This window comes from Nematolebias whitei, chromosome 10 (assembly GCF_014905685.2).
Source record: "Nematolebias whitei isolate Nwh7 chromosome 10, NemWhi1, whole genome shotgun sequence".
Lineage (NCBI taxonomy): Eukaryota > Metazoa > Chordata > Actinopteri > Cyprinodontiformes > Rivulidae > Nematolebias > Nematolebias whitei.
This window is the reverse complement of record NC_056507.1, coordinates 20,164,049-20,184,223: the sequence shown is the minus strand read 5'-3', so window position 1 is coordinate 20,184,223 and position 20,175 is coordinate 20,164,049. Positions and strand designations below refer to the sequence as shown.

Genomic DNA, 20,175 nt, shown 5'->3' with positions numbered 1-20,175 from the left:
TGCATTGACCCTGCCCTTGATAAAACACAGTGGACCAACACCAGCAGCTGACATGGCACCCCAGACCATCACTGACTGTGGCTACTTCACACTGGACTTCTGGCATTTTGGCATTTCCTTCTCCCCAGTCTTCCTCCAGACTCTGGCACCTTGATTTCCGAACGACATGCAAAATTTGCTTTCATCCAAAAAAAGTACTTTGGACCACTGAGCAACAGTCCAGTGCTGCTTCTCTGTAGCCCAGGTCAGGCGCTTCTGCCGCTGTTTCCGGTTCAAAAGTGGCTTGACCTGGGGAATGCAGCACCTGTAGCCCATTTCCTGCACACGCCTGTGCACGGTGGCTCTGGATGTTTCTACTCCAGACTCAGTCCACTGCTTCCGCAGGTCCCCCCCCAAGTTCTGGAATCAGCCCTTCTCCACAATCCTCCTCAGGGTCCGGTCACCTCTTCTCGTTGTGCAGCATTTTCTGCCACACTTTTCCCTTCCCACAGACTTCCCACTGAGGTGCCTTGATACAGCACTCTGGGAACAGCCTATTCGTTCAGCAATTTCTTTCTGCGTCTTACCCTCTTGCTTGAGGGTGTCAGTGATGGCCTTCTGGACAGCAGTCAGGTCGGCAGTCTTACCCATGATGGCGGTTTTGAGTAATGAACAAGGCTGGGAGTTTTTAAAAGCCTCGGGAATCTTTTGCAGGTGTTTAGAGTTACTTTGTTGATTCAGATAGTTAAGTTAATAGCTTGTTTAGAGAACCTGCTAATTTTTTGGGACAGGCATTTTGGGTTTTCATGAGCTGTATGCCATAATCATCAGTATTAAAACAATTAAAGACCTGAAATATTTCAGTTGGTGTGCAATGAATCTGAAATATATGAAAGTTTCATTTTTATAATTACATTATGGAAAATGATGACCTTTATCACAATATGCTAATTTTTTGAGAAGGACCTGTAACTGGCCAGAAGACCATCATTGATACCCCCCATAGGATGGGTAAGCCACAAAAGTTCATAGCTAAGGAGGCTGGCTGTTCAGAGTGCTGTGTCCAAGCATATCAATGGAAAGTCTAGTGGAAGGGCAAAAATGTGGCAGGAGAAGATTCACCAGCAAAAGAGATGATCGTGGGCTTCAGTGGATTATCAAACAGAGAAGATTCCAGAATCTGGCAAAAATCCAGAAAGAGTGGAATGAGGTGGGAGTCACAGCTTCAAAAACCACCACATTCGGATGCATCCGGGAGATGGACTACAAGTGTCGGGTTCCTCTGTCCTCTTTTCTGATCAAAGTAAAGTGTGCCTTTCATTCGAAAATAAAAAAAAGGTCCAAGGGTTAAGAGGAAGAAGGCTGAGGAACAGAACCCATACTGCTTGAGGTCCAGTGTGAAATATCCACAGTCAGTCATGATTTGAGGTGCAATGTCCGGTGCAGGTGTTGGTAAACTCTGCTTTCTTAAATCGAAGGTCACTGCAACGGTCTATCAGAATGTTTTAGAGGACTTCATGATTTCTTCTGCTGAGGATCTGTATGGAGATGCAGATTTCATCTTCCAGCAGGACCTGGCCCCTGCCCATACTGTCAGAAGCACCAAAACCTGGTTTGATGCCCATGCCACAGTACTTGACTGTCCACCCAACTCGCCGGACCTAATAAACCCCGTTGAGAATCTATGGGGTATTCTCAGGAGGAAAAATGAGGGGCACCAGACCCAACAACAAAGAAGAGATGACAGCAAGTATCAAGGAAATCTGGGCTTCCAGAACTCCCAGTCAATGCCACAGGCTGATTGCCTCAATGCCACGTCGCATCGAGGCAGTGATTAAGACAAAGGGATTCCCAACGAAGTATTGAAGATTGACATATCGTTTTGAAAAGTACCATATTTTGATTGATTTGTTGTGATCCTAATTTCTTTCCTTTTTTCTGCAGTAACTGAGTAGTGTGGGCTGATTTCTTCACAGTACCCAATTTTTTTTAAATCCTGTTTCCGTGGGTTTCATGAGCTGGAAGCCCAAATTATGTAAAAATAAACAAAAATAAATACTTGAAATGGTTTAAATTGTGGGCCCTGAATCTATCATCTATTAAAGATGAACTTTTTGAATGGAATTATGGAAATTAAACAACTTTTCCATGATATTCTATTTTTTTTGGAAAGGGTTTGTACATATACCAGTACATCCATCCATTATCTTTTACCCGCTTCTTCCTTTTCAGGTCACGGGGCGTCACTGGTGCCCATGTCCAGCATTCACTGTGTGAGAGGTGGGGGCACCCTGGACAGGTCTAAAGTCCATCACAGGGAAACAAACAATCACTCACTCTCTCACTCACACCTAGGGACAATTTAGAGTCATCAGTCTGTCTAACATGCATGTTGTTGGTCTGTGGGAGGAAACTGGAGTACCCGGAGAAAACCCACGCATGCACGGAGAGAACATGCAAACTCCACCCAGAAAGGCCCCCGGACTGGGATTTGAACCCGGGCAACCTGCTGGAAATGAGGTCAATTATTGTCAATACTACTATAAAAACATTATTAAGTTTAAAACATTATATGGTTATTAGAGCAACATTTTATTGGGTTTCCATCACCTAAACTGTGGCTCTAAGCACAAGCCTCTTGCTGGTAATATTTGAGTTCTTGAAAACATTTTTTCTTTCTGGCTAATATTTAATATTGTAGATAAGATTCCTCCTAGCTGACCTATTTTCCCCAATCTTATCATGTTTGCTTGTAAAACTCGGGGATTTAAATAGTTCCAAGACTTCTCAGTGATAACCTTTATTAAAAAAGGTTAAACATTTAAAATAAAAATTGCACATTTGAACCTTGTTGAGCCAGTTACTCACTCACTTTGACCTGATTTGACGTTTTTACTAAACATGGGGAGCAATTTCAAAACATTTGATTTTGAAAAAACTTGTGGTGGAAATGTTAGGAGTAATTTATTGATAACTATCTATTTTCATTGAAAAATATAAAAATGACCACTGTGTGAAGCATTTTGGAAATAAAAGTAAATAACTGCTTATTGTGATATGTATTGTATACTAACCAGCACTTTTCACATTATCATTACCAATTATCCAATAATGTGATACTTGAAAGTGCACTAATAACTTTTGCAACAGAGATAGAGCGCTTTTGTTCATACTGAAATGGATCAAGCATCACCAACACCCAGTTATAGTGATCTAAGAGATTAAAAAATATTTATTGTTGTTAAAATATGTAAATTGTATGATAGAATATGTATTTGTAATGTATTTGTCAAATAAATCAGTGAACAGCTGAGCACCAGATCACATTTTGCCTCTTACGTTTGCTTTAATAAATTTCAGCTGCAGGTATTTAATCACGGTTTTCTCGCAGAGTCAAATGTTAGCTGAGTGGAATTTGCATGTTTTCCCTGTGCATGTTTGTACTTTTCTACAAATGTTCAAAAACATGAAAAAAAAAAAATGAATCCACTCCTGGATCTGAAGAATTTTGAATGGATTAAGCTCCAAAGCAAAAAAAAAAAAAAAAACACCTTTAAATCAAAGTCTACTTCCCTTGTTTGTTTGTATGCTTTATTTGCCTTTTTTACGTTGCCATACTGCATGTGTCAGAATCTACTCCAACATGCAGAATTACTTTAGTTTTCAGCTTTCTACTCATTCACTCATCATTTCTTAAATAATCACTTTTGCAAACTTGCCAGTTTTTCAATTATGCTTCATCTTAAACCACTTAACAGAGAAACAAAAATAAAAGCATTTATATAAAATTGCTGCCACACTAAATTTAGTTTAAAACGTCTCACTTCATAAATCAGTTCTAATGATTTATACCGTAGACTGATTTATGCTCAAAGTGGTCATCCTGCTGCATTTTGAACACTGTTTGAAACTAACATCTAACTGTGTCCGAGGTCAAGAACATGAAGGTTTTTTAGTTGAACTGTGGCAGCACGGTGGCACAACTGGTAGAGTTGCTGCCTCTCAGCGAGCAGGTCCCTGGTTCAAATCCCGGTCCGGAGGCCTTTCTGGGTGGAGTTTGCATGTTCTCTCCGTGCATGCGTGGGTTTTCTCCGGGTACTCTGGTTTCCTCCCACAGACCAAAAACATGCATGTTAGGCTGATTGGTAACTCTAAATTGTCCCTAGGTGTGAGTGAGAGAGTGAATGGTTGTTTGTCTCGTTTGTCTCTATGTGGCCCTGTGATGGACTTGCGACCTGTCCAGGGTGTACCCTGCCCCTCGCACAGTGATTGCTGGACATGGGCACCGGCAACCCCCGTGATCCAAAATGGAATAAACGGGTAAAGAAAATGGATAGTTGAACTGTGTGATAAAGCATGAATCCATCCGATTTATTTTTTATTCCATACATTTCATTCCTCTTTCTTTAGCATGAGTAATATTTGTTTTAGTTTCATCCACTGAAACATTAACTGGGACTCCTGTGATAACTTCCTTAATGAGGCTATCACTAGTCAGAGTATTGCACTCGTTTACCATTCTTTATTTCCATTCTGATTGTTCTTCATCCTTACTCATAACCAGCAGTGTCCCATTCCTTACACATTTAGTATTATTTACTTTAATTTCTTCACTTATTGCTCTAGTCAGCTGTACAGGGTTTGGGTCACCAAACAAAGCCCCATCTTGCGTAACTTAATGATTCCTTTGTGGTAATTTTTTGGTCTGTGTTACATCTTCTCCAACACTATGATCACTACTGTCTAATTTATTTATTTATTCTTCTTACACATCCTTGCCCAAACAATATCCCATCCTCCATATCTCCACCACCTCTTTCCATAACCCCTAGTTGGTTTCCTGATCCATCACATCCTTCTGTGTCCAACAACAACCATGAGGTTATGTAGGCCGGGGCTGATGAACAGAAGTGGCTACAGCTGTGACTGGGAAACAATGAAGATACGTAGGTGTCACAGGTTGACTACAGGAGCAGAAACTAACTGTGGAAAAGTACTGGGAGTGATGAACTGGTGGCAGCAGGAAAATCCAGGGGGACAGACACCGAATAAAATAAAACAAGGAATAAAGGAACCAACAATAAACACAAACTACACAGACCCAAAAACACAGATACTTGCAGTTAGTTATTATTAAAGATGAACCATTGAATTTAAAAACGCAAAAGATTCTCGGTTACTTTAAGTCACAATTAAGTCTGACTGTTTCCAATCTGTGACAGCAATTTTAGATGAACTAAACTGCATATAATTATTTGGTGACGTACACACCCACATATCACACTTTTACCGGAGTACAGCCAATACCTGTGTAACCTTTTGAATTTTGTGATGTTTGAAGACATCAGTTTGTAATAATCCTAGGACTGGGGCATCCAAAATGCGGCTTGAGGTCCATTTGTGGCCCTTGGAGTGACGTTGTGCGGCCCTCGACTGCAATTAAAGAATGGTCCATAAACCTTCTGTGAATCTGTTTTAGTGACTGCCAGCTGTTTTTCACAACTTTGATTACCCATTTGGGCCGTCCAAGATCTAAATGGGGGATTGAAGTTCCACCCTCTTTGTTAAGGAACAATTACTCGTTTTAGGCTGTTGTCTCTGAAAATAAATAAAAATGAACTTTCAACGCACAAAAAAACAAATAATAGTCCCCCCAAAATTTTTTTTATAAATTATTAAAAAAAAAACTAGGTTAATGTTTATGAGGCTCATAATGTTCTGGATCTACAAGAATTTAAACAAAACTTTTAACTTTACTCCAAAATATTATTCAAATTGTTAAAAATGAGAAGAAAAAAAATCACGCTTACTTTTTTTTCTTTAATTTAGATTTTTCTGGCCCGCGAGACCTCTCATCTAGACTCTAGATGAAAGGTCTCTGTCTAGATTCCAGACAGTTCTGGCCCATCTATGATGAAAATGTTTGGACACCCCTGTCCTAGGATAATTTGAAATGTGAAGTTTAGATGGTTGTTTAGTTCTGATGACACATTTTCTTTTCCCCACTTCTGGCTTAAAGACAGTGTTTAAACAACGAAGACATTAATCACAAAATGTTAAATATATTTACATTTAAATGTATTTTTCACACCAATCCAACAAAAACAGTACATTTATAATACACTGTATTGAAGTCACGCACTATAAAAAGATTGCTGTTCTGTTTTTACAATTTTTCTTATCTATTTTGAAAAAAACAAATACATTTTTCTTAGTCTGGATAACTCATTCGTCATGTTTCTTTTATGTGCTCTGAGTCACCTGACAAAGGAAAATGTTCAAGCCATTAGGGTCTATAAAATGTCAGTGGGGCCTCAAAAACAAACAAACAGGGCTTTAAATACGCCTGTCAAAGAAATAATTAACATTTTTAAAGACAAACGCAAAGAGCTGAGCCAGTCGAAGCTCCCAGACCATAAGGAGACCATATCTGATGTGGTTTTTCAAGGCAGGTTTAACTGTTTATATGTTTATGGAACAATATATATATTAGGATTTGGTTACCTGACTGGTAAATGCAATTATGTTAACACCATATTGGCTGTCTTAAAAATTGTTTTTTGTCCACTGGACCTTTTTCTAATATTGATATTTTAGGACCTGAGAAGATTTTTTGCAGCATGGAGCTCATAACGGATCTTCTGTATACGTTCAGCACTGAGGCCAGCAGGATGAACGTGACACTCAGCCTCTTCTTCATTTTCCTGGGCCTTCTTTACTGGTAAGTGGATTCAGTATTCAAGTTTGTGATGCTTTTACTGTGAAAATCAATAAGAACATAGTTTCTTCCCCTTTGTGTGTCATTACTACAGTTGCTTTCATTCACTTGAACGGTTTTTTACTTTATAATTATCTATTTACCTTTTTGTTTTCAGGTTTTCAGTCTATCCATTCTCGGTCCTCTCTCGATACGGAATCAAGCACCCAAAGACAGTGCCATTTTTCGGTAACATGTTGATGTTTCACAAAGTAAGATTCACTTCATCAAGGATAGCTGTCTAACTTCTTTTATTTCACGTGTCTTTTGGTGGTCTGCAAGTAAACTGATTCAGATGCAGATACAGTAAAGTGTCTTGTTCTGTAAACTTTCTGTCCTTTAATTTCACAACAAACTACAAAATGAATAAAACGTTTAGACTCTTATTGTTCATGACAGTGGGATGATTTTTAAAATTTGTTTTCCAGGGTTATTTTGAATCTACCTCCAATATAGTAAGGACACATGGCAAACTGTGTGGGTAAATAAAAATGCTCTTTCCTCAAATATATATTGAAAATAGAGTCCAGACTTGTTAGTTTAGTTCAAGTGTTATATTTCAGGTATTATTTTGGCCGGAAACCAGTTGTGCTGTTAGCAGAACCTGATTTGATCAAACAAGTGATGGTCAAGGAGTTTGGTAGCTTCCCTAACAGAATAGTAAGCATTTCTGAAATTTACAATATATTTTTATTAAAATTACAACATGAGTTCTGATGTACTTTCATATCTTTCTGAGTAGATGTTAAGTGATGCCAGCAAGCCCTTGAAAGACACTCTGCCTTTACTGAGGAACGAACGATGGAAGAGAGTTCGAAGCGTCGTGACTCCGACCTTCAGTGCTGCCAAGATGAAAGAAGTGAGATCACAAATATCTGATAAGTGAAGAAGTAGCTGCTGCATAATTTTTAACATAAGTGAACTCTTCATTTGCTTTCATTTAGGAATTCTTATTTTACAGTAAATAATTTTGAAGACCATACTGAAAATGAAAAGTAGATTACTTATCGTGATAAAAAGGTATATGTTTTTTTTAGATTTTGAGTTAAAAAAAATAGCACTTTAAGTATAATCTATACAAGTTGTTGTTTTTTTCTTTTGGCTGCTCCCTTCTTCAGGGGTCGCCACAGCGAACTAAGTCACACAAAGACTTGGCAGTTATTTTTACGCCGGATGCCCTTCCTGACTCAACCACAGACACCGAGCTACCACAGCCCTCTGTGTGGAGCAGAGAGCTGCTCTCTAGGACACCCAGAGGAGCAGATAGTGGGGGTTAAGGGCCTTGCTCAAGGGCCCAGAGTGGGACGAACGAGTGTGGGGTCAGGTGTGGGTGCTTCACCTACCCCACCCACATTTTTCATGTTGTCGGTACCGGGGCTTGAACTGGCGAGCTTCCGATCACAGGCCCACCTTCTCTAACCTCTGTGCAACCACTCCCCCTTGTATAGATTATAGATAGAAGTATAATCTATGCAAGTATCTTCTTATTGTTTTTATGATTTATTAATAAGCTCTGTATTTGGGGAGTGGTGGCACAGAGTCTAGAGAACTGAACCTGTGATGGGAAGGTTGCCGGTTCAAATCCCCCCTGCTGACTGTAACAGCAAAATGACGAATGAGCGATAGACGAAGCTTTTCCTTAGTTTACACATTTCCCAGGAGAAATTTGATATGTCGGCCTGTTTTCGAGGCCAACTGGGGACATCAGATTCAGATAAGCCACAATTGTTGATTGTTTTCAGGCATACTATTTATTTATTTATTTTTTTGTCAGCCTTGAGTCTTACTGGTACTTTCAAGTTCCGAAATGGCCAGATTAGGGTGCATTCTACTGGTCCATGCTTACAAGCAACTGAACAATGTTGAGAGTTATTGTGAATGCGTTGATTAAAGTTTGACTTATCTGAATGTTTTGTTTCGCTTAATGCGCCTTATGTATGAAAACAGACCTGTTCATTGATATTGCACTTTATAATCCGGTGTGCTTTATAGTCCAACAAATACAGTGTTTGATAGTTTGAATTACTAATTGGTCAACATTTGTTTCGAGTCTCGATGGGGATGGGTGGCACGGTGTCAGAGTGGTAAGAGCTGTCACCTCTCAGCAAGAAGGTTGTCCCATCCCAGCCCGGGACGCTTCTGGATGGAGTTTGCATGTTCTCCCTGTGCATGTGCAGTTTCCTCCCACAGACCAAAAACATGCATGTTGGGTTAAGTGGCACCTCTAAATTGCACCTTGGTGTGGGTGCCTCTCACACAGTGACTGCTGAAGATAACCACCAGCTACCCCAAGACAACGAAAGGAGAAGTGGTCAAAGAAAATAGATTGGATGGATGTGACAAAGTTAAGTCAGATCCTCTGGATGGATTAAAAAAAAATGGTTGAAACGTTTCGTCTTGGTTTTGGAGAGTTTTGGTTGGCACCAACAAACTAGTTGCTCCACTATGGGAAGGTGCTGTTTATAAGACTGAGCTTAGTGCAGCTCCTCAGACTGACCAAGTCTTTGGGATAAAATAAACTTTTTTTTTTTATCTGTCCAGAGGACATGACTTAACTTTGTTAGATGTTTCTTCCTGGAGTAATGAGCATGCATCAGGATTGAATGGATGGTTGTCACAAGGTTCTTTTCTGAGCAAACATCTTGTGAAACTGAAATGGTAATGGGCAAATGATACTGAGGCTTCGGAGCTTGTGCCACTCCTCCTGAAGCAGAGTGATTCATATCACCGTGTCAGAGCCTGTGTCAAAACACCATTGTCACTTGACAAGTGACGTTTGAAGCGTCGAACGTCATCGCTGCTTCAATTTGCTCTAACTTGGCTCAGAAAGTTTCAATGTGTTCTGAACCAATCAAAGTTTTACAGCTTTCATGTGTTGGTGCTACACAAGCTATTTAAGATGCAACATTATTCTTAAAAATATGCTGAGTTGTGAGGAGATAGAATTTTGGAACGTAAATTAAACGTAGTTGGCAATTTTCATTAAACTGTTTCAATGGTGGCGATTCTGGTCCACCATCCGGCGTCTCGGGGGGGAAAGCGGTACGCCACCAACACTGTTTATAGTGGGAGGGGTGTGCTGCTGACCTCAACTCGGGATGTTGTGGGTCGGTGGGCGGAATACTTTGAAGACCTCCTCAATCCCACTGGCACGTCTTCCACTGAGGAAGCAGAGCCTGGGGACTCTGGGTCGGGCCCTCCAATCCCTGGTGCTGAGGTCACCGAGTTGGTTAAAAAGCTCCTCGGTGGCAGGGCCCCAGGGGTGGATGAGATTCGCCCAGAGTTCCTTAAGGCTCTGGATGTTGTAGGGTTGTGTTGGCTTACGCGACTCTGCAATATTGCGTGGACATTGGGGGAAGTGCCCCTGGATTGGCAGACCGGGGTGGTGGTCCCCCTATTCAAAAAGGGGGACCGTAGAGTGTGTTCCAACTACAGGGGAATCACGCTCTTAAGCCTCCCTGGTAAGGTCTACTCGGGGGTTCTGGAGAGGAGGGTCCATCGGATAGTCGAACCTCGGATTCAGGAGGAGCAGTGTGGTTTTCGTCCTGGCCGTGGAACACTGGACCAGCTCTACACTCTCAGCAGGGTCCTGGAGGGTGCGTGGGAGTTTGCCCAACCGGTCTACATGTGCTTTGTGGACTTGGAGAAGGCGTTCGACCGCATCCCTCGGGGAACCCTGTGGGGGGTACTCTTTGAGTATGGGGTACCGGGCCCTTTTATACGGGCTGTTAGGTCCCTGTATGACCGGTGTCAGAGCCTGGTCCGCATCGCCGGCAGTAAGTCGGGCTTGTTCCTGGTGAGAGTTGGACTCCGCCAAGGTTGCCCTTTGTCACGATTCTGTTCATAATTTTTATGGACAGAATTTCTAGGCGCAGCCAAGGTGTTGAGGGGATATGTTTTGGTGGCCTTAGGATTGCGTCTCTGCTTTTTGCAGATGATGTGGTCTTATTGGCTTAATCAGATCATGATCTACAGCTTTCGCTGGAGCGGTTCGCAGCCAAATGCAACGCGGCCAGGATGAGGATCAGTTCCTCCAAATCCGAGGCCATGGTCTTGAGCCGGAAAAGGGTAGAGTGCCCTCTCCAGGTCAGGGAGGAGGTCATACCCCAAGTGGAGGAGTTTAAGTATCTTGGGGTCTTGTTCACGAATGAGGGAAAAATGGAGCGTGAGATCGATAGGCGGATAGGTGCAGCGTCAGCAGTGAAGCGGGCGCTGTACAGGTCTGTCATGGTGAAGAGAGAGCTGAGTCAAAAGGCGAAGCTCTCAATTTACCAATCGATCTACGTTCCTACCCTCATCTATGGTCACAAACTTTGGGTTGTGACTGAAAGAATGAGATCTCGGATACAAGCAGCCAAAATGAGTTTTCTCCGCAAGGTGTCTGGGCTCTCCCTTAGAGATAGGGTGAGAAGCTTGATCATCCGGGAGAGACTCAGAGTAGAGCCGCTGCTTCTCCATGCCGAGAGGAGCCAGTTGAGGTGGCTTGGGCATCTGTTTAGGATGCCTTCTGGACGCCTCCCTGGTGAGGTGTTCCGGACACGTCCCACCGGAAGGAGGCCCAGAGGAAGACCCAGGACACGCTGGAGGGACTATGTTTCTCGGCTGGCCTGGGAATGCCTCGGGATTCCCCCGGAAGAGCTGGCCCAAGTGGCTGGGGAGAGGGAAGTCTGGGCCTCCCTACTTAGGCTGCTACCCCCGCGACCCGACCCCGGATAAGCGGAAGAAACTGGATGGATGGATGGATGGGATGGATGGATGGAGTTGTAATCTATTTGATCTTATGCTTGGAAAAGTGTAAAGGCATCAACTTTGTGTTATAACTTGTGGAGTTTGAGAAAAACAGCGTTTTAATCTCTTTCTGCTGTAGATGGTTCCTCTCATGAACATTGCCATTGATACACTGATGAACAACCTGAGTGCCCACGCTGAGTCAGAAAAAGGCTTTGACATCAACAAGTAATCAAGAGCAACGTTAAAATGTGTATTATTGTTGTTCTTCTGTCTATTTCATTTGTTTCTGTTTGTTGTAGGTGTTTCAGCTGTTTTGCCCTGGATGTTATTGCCAGCGTGGCTTTTGGCACTCAAGTGGATTCCCATAAAACTCCGGATAATCCGCTTGTTCGATATGGTCAGATGTATTTTTCCACGTCTTTCTTCAGGCCCTTTGTCTTGTTTCGGGGTATGTATCTGTGTATAACAACTGAAAAAATAAATATTAAAAAAAAAAAAAAATGTGCAAATTAATTTGACCACAGACCAGAATTTGTTCTTCTAACGTTGGTATCAGATGTTCTTTTTAGTAAATTCAACAATTATTTATTCAAAAGGGTTTTGTTTAATTGTTTCCATCCAAAGTCACGTACATGGTTTTATTGTGTAGTTAGTGTTTAAAATTCACTTCTATTTTTGTGTGTGTGTGTTTTGCACAGAACTTTTTCCTGCTATCATGACTCCGCTTTCAAAATTTTTTCCCAATAAAAAGCGAGAGGAGGTGAATAAATTCTACATCCGCATTATTCAGAGGATCATAAAGCAGAGAGAGGAGCAGGCGCCTGATCAGGTAAAAGTCCAGATTTATTTTGTTAAATTGCTGTGTTCCACACAATGTTCTTCACTGTGCCACGGCTGATGACTAAATGAATGAAAATATGTGCTTGTAGAGGCGTAGAGACTTCCTTCAGCTGCTTTTGGATGCTCGAACGGAACCAGAGACTGTCTCTTTGGATGACTTTGACACAGGAAACCAGTCAGAGTTTGATGACAGAAGGCAGCAGACACAATCCTCAGCAGCAGATCACAAAAATAGTGATTTTCATGCGGAGGCACACAAGAGGCGACCACAAAAACAGATGCTTACTGAGGATGATATTGTGGGTCAGGTTTTCATTTTTCTTGTGGGGGGCTTTGAAAACGTCAGCAACACATTAGCCTTCGCCAGCTACCTGCTGGCCCTCCATCCTGAATGTCAACGCAAAGTACTGGACGAGGTGGACGACTTCTTCACAAGACATGTGAGTTTATTGATTTTTAGTCGCATTGATTTATTTTACTGTGTTTTTGACATTAAAGTTGTTTCTGGTTCAAAGTAATTCTTGTTTTAATTTGCAGGATTCACCAGATTACACAAACATCCAGGAGCTGAAGTATTTGGACATGGTTGTATGTGAAACGTTGCGGCTCTACCCTATTGTTTTTAGGTAAAGACATTTGAACCAGTAAGAGATGTGATGGAATAAATTTACTTCTGTTGTATTGTTATAATTAAACTGATTAAACACATATTGTAATCGTGTTTAAAAAAGAAAAATGGCAAAATGGGGCTATAAAATCTGAAGCAGTGATATTTTCTTTGACATTTGTTCAAGGATTGTTCGAGAAATTAAGCAAAACTGTGCGCTGGGTGACCTACGTCTTCCTAAGGGCATGTTAGAGATCCCTGCAGGCTTCCTCCATTTTGACCCGGATCACTGGCCAGAGCCAGAGAAGTTCAACCCTGAAAGGTGTTTCAGTTATTACTTCTTCAGTGCTGGGACTCAGCTTTGTCTGAAGTTCTTATTTAACATTTCTATTCAAAAGCGTTAGGAGAAATCTTGCTTTATTCAAACACTAAATATAATGGAGGACTTGAAAGCAATGAGAAAATTTTAATTTACTTTGTCAGAGCAAAGCAGTTAGTGAAGCTAAAAGGATTAAGTCAATGCTGTTATGAAAAAAAAACTAAAAAAAAACATATTTTTATATTGAATGGCTCAATTTGTTCTTTCAAAAACCTAACACACTTATGAATGGTTGACCCCCAGGTTTACACCAGAGGCAAGAGCTAACCGTCATCCCTTTGTCTATCTGCCGTTTGGGACTGGGCCCAGGAACTGTGTGGGAATGAGACTTGCCCAGCTGGAAATCAGAATGGCTTTAGCACATTTGTTCCACAAATTCAGCGTCACAGCTTGCTCTGAGACCAAGGTGGGTCAGCTCAGTAATCAAAACTAATAAAACGAACAATGAAACTAATATCATTATTTTCTATTTTACCTGCTACTGTCAAATAGCAGTTTGTCTTGATCTTTTTCTGTGAACAAGAAAAGGAAAGTTTTGTGGAAATAGCAGTCACAATCATCACTTATCGCACCTTATGTTACGATACTCTCCTGACATGCAAGGTTGTTTTTTTTCGTTATTTTGTCTTTTACTTGAGTCTGTTTTTACAGACGTGGGTAGAAAATGCATTCATTTAGCCTGTCAGGATCTTTGTTTCACAACTTCCGATACAGATGTGCGACGAGTGAATTTGACATTGATTATTGTTATTCATTTGAATTTCAATGCCCTGTGGGATTCCAGTGTTGGTCCTCCTGCAGCTTTCTGAATGACAGGGCTGAGCCAAATGAGCAACAGCTGTGGCCTATTCTAGTAACGTACTCCAGGGGTTTAAAGGACTGATGTGTTGGCTTCTCTGCTGGAACACTGGATACCAACTGTCCTGTTTCCTGAGGTCTTCCTCTTGGCTTACCTGTTTTTCTCCAAGTTGAGCTTAACCCTGAAACTCTTGGTGCAACTTGCCTTCAGTCTCAGCTTGTCCTGCTGCTCACCTGCCTGCCTGCAGAACAGGGGCGGTCCTAGACTTTTTGTTGCCCTGAGTGAACAATTTACAGTATTGCACTTCAAGAAGCCCCATTTAAATTTCACAATTGTCATAGAAAGTCTTACCCTTCTTTAAATAAGTGGATCTACACTATTACTTTTCAAACAAATACAGATTAAATTGCCCAACAACTAAACAATGAAGAAAATCTGTTTACTAATATTGTGTTTTGAACAAGACACAACTTTGACTGCACAAATGTCGTGTAAAGTCTTACCCTTCTTTGAATAAGACTAACTACTGTACTTCAAAGAAGAAAATACAGATTAGACAACGCAAGTGAACACTTGTTCAAAACTTTTCAAAATGTTATGTAACCAACCACCACCCTCCCTTCCCATACACACACATACACACGAAGATTCCTGCTGAGGGGAGGAAGAAGCAAATGGGTTTTCATCCTCAGGATCAGACGTGCGTGGAGACACATTTGTGGCTCAGGAGGTGTGTAGTTCCTGAGGCTCCAAAACCATTTCTCAAGAGGCAAAATTAAGATGGCTCCTTATCCTGGCCTGTGGCAGAGGGTGCCCCAAAATATTTCAGAAGTGCCCCTGAATTTGCATTGAAATACCATACATCAAACTTCTAACACATCAAACTTTTAATGCATCAAACTTCTAATACATCATGCATCATTATCATTATCAAAAGATTCATAAGTGTATCCTCGCAATGATTATTTAATGGACTATAAAACCATTGTTGAGAAGTATACTAATGCAACACTGAGTAATTACAGCAAGCTAACTTAATTTTCCCGTGTAATGTGCAATGATTTAAGGACTGTCATACTGACATAGCAAACGGCTAACAACTAAGACAAAACAAACAGGTCTACATATTTGTCCAATTTGTGAACTGTTCAGTGGATTATCACCTCTTCTTGTTAATGGCTGATGTTCACTATTAACCAAAAGCTCCTTCCAGTGCTCCTTCCTCCACCTCTGACCACTCAGCTGAACATTTCCACACATGTCCTGATGCTGCTCAATAATTCAGGTATAAATCTAACAAGGTTAAGTCAGGTCCTCTGGACAGATTCTTCTTTGTTGATCTCAAATACACAGCCTTCACTGCTCCCCAAGAACCTGACATGACACCCTCTGAATTTTTTAAGGCAATCCCGATCATTGTGGTGGTTCCATTTTACAATGTAGACTGGCATTCACCATTAACTTATGCCTCTAAGGTCGTTTTCACACCAGATAGTCCGGTAGACTCGGTTCGGTTCGGGACCAATATTCATGAGCTTTTGTTTACATTTGAGCTGGTGCGTTTGCATTCACACTGCACTGTGCAGTCGAGTCAACCTGTTGAACCAACCTGTTCCTCCGCTCGCCTGTGGGGGCGCTGCACCAAGAACTACTGAAAGAAACGACACAAAATCCTCTGAAGACACGTGTTCTTCTTCTTCTGTAAATAAAAATAAAAACGAAGTGGCACCAAGTTTTAGCAGTTTTAGGAGTTATATTTTGTCATTTTTCAAAAATGGACTCAGCATGAGCAGAAGATGAGACAGAAGACCATGGAGAATATTGTTTTTCCACACAAGGCAGCTGACGGCTCCATATAAGGTCAGAGAAATGCATGTTTGTGTACCCTGCGGAGGGGGTCCGGTCTGTTTACATTCACACTGCACTCCAACCGCGCTGGAGTTCACTTCTACCGGACCGAGATCTAGGTTTTAGCCCGGGCCAGAGTTCGCCTTTTTGTTCCATGACAGAGTTCGATGGTGCGTTCACACCTCCCCAAACAAACCGGACTTTCTAGGAAAACAAGCTAGAGTTCGATTAAAGCGGACTAAACAGGGCTAGTGGGAATGCACCCTAACTCAGTGCTTAATTTGTAAACCAAATGATTCTGGAATGCAAATAGTGTGGGGGTGGTTGGGGGAGTCCTCCCCCAAAAAAATTATTCTACATAAGATTTTGAATAAAGTAGATGCCATTTCCTGCATTCGGGTGTATTTTAATGGGTTGTTAAACATCTACGTTTACCTACATTTATAAACACTTGATTCAATAACTATTTTAGAGAGCATGGCTCAACAAGAAGTTTGACCAACAGCTCTCTCCTTGTGTGAATAGAGCATGCTCAGCTTCTCTCAAGCATCCTAGTTGCCTTGGAGACAACCCAGTTCCTGATTCAGCATGTGCTTAGAATTCGTGGACATTGTATCTGATCGAGAACAACAATTCATCTCCCAAGTGTGGAAAACATTCTACAGTGCTCTTGGGGCCTCATCCAGTTTAACTTCAGGATCAGTGTGATGGATTTAAGCATGAGTTGGATGCCACTCTAAGGTGTGTAATCAACAATAACCCCTATTCATGGAGTAAACATCTGGTCTTGGTAGAGTACACCCTATCAACATCGTTCCACGGCACTGACTTATCAAGTCAGCCAGAAGATATGGCCACATCTGAATGTAACTTCAAAGACACCCCCAGGAAACTAGACCCCATTGTTCTTATGTTCATTCCTCATTGTGACAATCCCTCTGCAGTTAGGTACAAGTTGACTGCCTCTGTGCATATTCATCCCACCTTCCACATTTCCAAAGTAAAGCCCATCTCCAAGAGTCCATTGTGCCCACCTTGAGACCTCCCTCCACCCCCCCAAGGTCTTATCCTGGGCGTACCTGTGTGGTTGATTTTCCTAAATTGTCTCAACACAGAAACGGGTAAAAGATGTCTTCAAACCGGTCTGAATTTTTTATCGCAATAAACAAGGCATGAGTCACAGAGGGCCTGGGCAATCTGCAGAAGAGCACGCGAAGGAGTATCACTGCAGAAATATTTATAAAGTTGGTGTGAGCTAACGGAAAACATCTGGGTTTGGTTGAACAGAACCAGGCTTGGGGTGTGAGTGCCGCCGCTGATTTAAAGACTCAGAGCACGGCCCTCAGCACAAACCTTACGCAAACAGGAACTGTTTGACTACAGCAGCAACTAATTATTACTATAATTTCCGGACTATTGAGAGCACCTGAATTTAAGCCGCACCGACAAAATTTAAAAAATAATTAGAATTTTGTATGTATGTATGTATGTATATATATATATATAGGCAGCACGGTGGCACAACTGGTAGAGCTGCTGCCTCTCAGCGAGCAGGTCCTTGGTTCAAACCCCGGTCCAGGGGCCTTTCTGGGTGGAGTTTGCATGTTCTCTCCGTGCATGCGTGGGTTTTCTCCGGGTACTCTGGTTTCCTCCCACAGTCCAAAAGCATGCATGTTAGGCTGATTGGTAACTCTAAATTGTCCCTAGGTGTGAGTGAGAGAGTGAATGGTTGTTTGTCTTGTTTGTCTCTATGTGGCCCTGTGATGGACTTGCGACCCGTCCAGGGTGTACCCCGCCCCTCGCACAGTGATTGCTGGACATGGGCACCAGCGACCCTTGTGACCCAAAATGGAATAAGCGGGTAAAGATAATAGATGGATGGATGGATGGATTTATACAGCTAGTCTCATTGAGTCACAAGGACCCACCCCCCCAAGAGAGACATGTGTTGGTCAGCCATGTGAGTGCCCGGGTGTGACTAAATGTTTTGGCGGCATGAATCTTCTTAGCCCATCAAAAAAAAAATCCATAAATTAGCTGCAGCATTGTACAAGCCACTCTGTTCAAAACGTGTGGGGGGAAAAAGTAGCAGCTTATAGTCTGGAAATTACAGTACTTACCTGATCACCTCTATCTCTGCCACCATACATACCTGGAGTCCTCCGCCCTCCTCTCTAAGTCACTGGACCACAAAGAACCTGTAATAAGAAATATAATTACTACAAATCTAACAACTACATTACCCAGAACCCATACTTACCCATCTACCTTCTTTGCAGATCCTCCCATGTGTCTCCTGTAAATACTTCACTGTCAATAAATATCAACTTTTTATTTGAATTGTTTGAGTCTGTTTACTCTCCGTTCCTCTGCTCTGGGAATTTGCTACCGCGAATATGAAGTATCCACCTGACAATTATTCCAGTTCTGTTGAATATTCCACTTTTGATGAATACCAGTCCTGAATATTAGAATAAAGCATTATAAATATTTGATATGTGTGCAAAAATATTTTTCTCCACTTACATATCTTTCATGTATTTTTGTTTTCTTTCAGGTTCCTTTGGAGTTGAAATCTATTAGCAATCTAGGACCTAAAAATGGTGTGTTTGTGAAAATCACAACACGGGACAATTGAGGACATGAAGACTCTTCATCAGATCTTTAGACACTTGGCCATCCCTCAAATGGGCTGTAGACCTTTATGAAACATTCTAATATATCCTGCAGTAACATGAACAAAATGCAGAAAGACCGAATGTGTTTGGGTTTTTTGTGTGTGTTTTTTTTTAAGAAAGATGATCATGAAGTAATCATGAAGTGAGTTGTTTGGCAAATCTGTGATTTAAGTGAGCTGTCATAAAACATAATGATGTCAGATTTCCTCTGCAAAGAGAAATGGCTTCTCATTTTGCCCAAAGATGAACATATTTTGTGTTGCTGGTTATATTTGAGTTCTTAAAATTAAATTGTTTTATTTTTTTCAGTCAAGAAATATTCAGTAAGGTGGAGAAAGAGACTCGTCCTATCTGACCTTGTTTTCTCATTCTTATCAGGTTTGTTAGTAAAACCCAAGATAAGAAGTTTCTTGCGGCCTCTCAGTGATATGAATCTTTACAATGTTTAAACATTTGCACCTTGTTAAAACAACTACTCATTTGCCTAATTTTATTCACATTGTATAACTTTTTTACTAAACCTGGGAAGCAATTTGTTTTTATTTTTTATGAGTGATTAAGTAATTCGGGAAAATATTTTTTGATTATTTGAATGTTTATATGTCTTCTGTGTGGAGAAATTTTTAAATAAAGTAATCAGCTAGCTAATGTTGTTGTAATGTTATTATGTAAAAAAAAAAAAAAAAAAATGCTTTTTTTTAACAACTGAATATCATCACTCGTTCTTAAAATGCCCCATATGTCATTTCATTGATGAACTTTGTAAGCAAGCTGCACCCAGAGCCGCCACAGAGGTGCACAGGACCATCCACACACACTGTCACCTGAAATAATTTATTAGCAAGCTAACATAATATTTATGTTTTGGATTATGTAAGCAAATCCAAAGAAAAGAAAAAATTACATCCCAACCCAACATAGAAAAGACCCGACCATTTTGATCTTTTTATCTATTTTACCAAAGACCTTATCATTTTAAGGAGATAATGCTGTATAACTACTCAAATATGCAGCCCCAAATTTTCAATCCTGTTATCAATTTTTAAATGACAAGGCTTTAGCTTGCAACATCACATAAATAGCCTTTTCTCAAGGTGGTGCAGCATTAAAATATTTTTTTGATAGGGTTTTTAAATCATTTGTAATGATCCATCATTTATATTTATGGAAAACATTTTACTGCATTGTTAACACTATTCAATTCAATTCAGTTTTATTTATGTAGCGCCAAATCACAACAAAGTTGTCTCAGGGCATTTTACAGAAACAGTCACATACATAAAAGCCACTATACCGGGAGAAGACCCAAGACACGCTGCGGGGGGACTACGTTTCTCGGCTGGCCTGGGAGCACCTTGGGATTCCCCCAGAGGAGCTGGCCCAAGTGGATGGGGAGAGGGAGGTCTGGGCCTCCCTGCTTAGGCTGCTGCCCCTGTGACCCGACCTCGGATTAGCAGAAGAAAATGGATAAATGGATGGATAAACAATATACAAAAAAATGTTACTGATTCCCTGCCAGCTGTATTTACAACTGAAAGGTAAAAGTTAAAGCTTTTC

The 20,175-nt window shown here is 41.1% G+C and overlaps 1 protein-coding gene across 1 annotated transcript; it reads left to right on the top strand.

Moving 5' to 3' along the window:
* The first annotated feature begins 6,373 nt into the window (after nucleotides 1-6,373).
* On the top strand, nucleotides 6,374-19,266 carry LOC119415611 (thromboxane-A synthase). Its single transcript, XM_037682761.1, has 14 exons — nucleotides 6,374-6,427; nucleotides 6,577-6,700; nucleotides 6,855-6,948; nucleotides 7,165-7,217; nucleotides 7,300-7,396; nucleotides 7,479-7,595; nucleotides 11,604-11,692; nucleotides 11,767-11,915; nucleotides 12,166-12,296; nucleotides 12,397-12,747; nucleotides 12,845-12,933; nucleotides 13,102-13,236; nucleotides 13,537-13,699; nucleotides 18,498-19,266. Exons 2-14 carry the CDS (start codon nucleotides 6,600-6,602, stop codon nucleotides 18,576-18,578), a joined length of 1,650 nt encoding a protein of 549 aa, XP_037538689.1. The 5' UTR covers nucleotides 6,374-6,427; nucleotides 6,577-6,599; the 3' UTR covers nucleotides 18,579-19,266.
* The last annotated feature ends 909 nt before the right edge of the window (nucleotides 19,267-20,175 follow it).

Coding starts and splice junctions, on each gene's coding strand:
- LOC119415611 (XM_037682761.1), top strand. CDS start 6,600: ATGGAGCTCATAACGGATCTTCTGTATACGTTCAGCACTGAGGCCAGC. Junction 12,934..13,101: donor CTCTACCCTATTGTTTTTAG/GTAAAGACATTT, acceptor CATTTGTTCAAG/GATTGTTCGAGAAATTAAGC. Junction 13,700..18,497: donor CAGCTTGCTCTGAGACCAAG/GTGGGTCAGCTC, acceptor GTTTTCTTTCAG/GTTCCTTTGGAGTTGAAATC.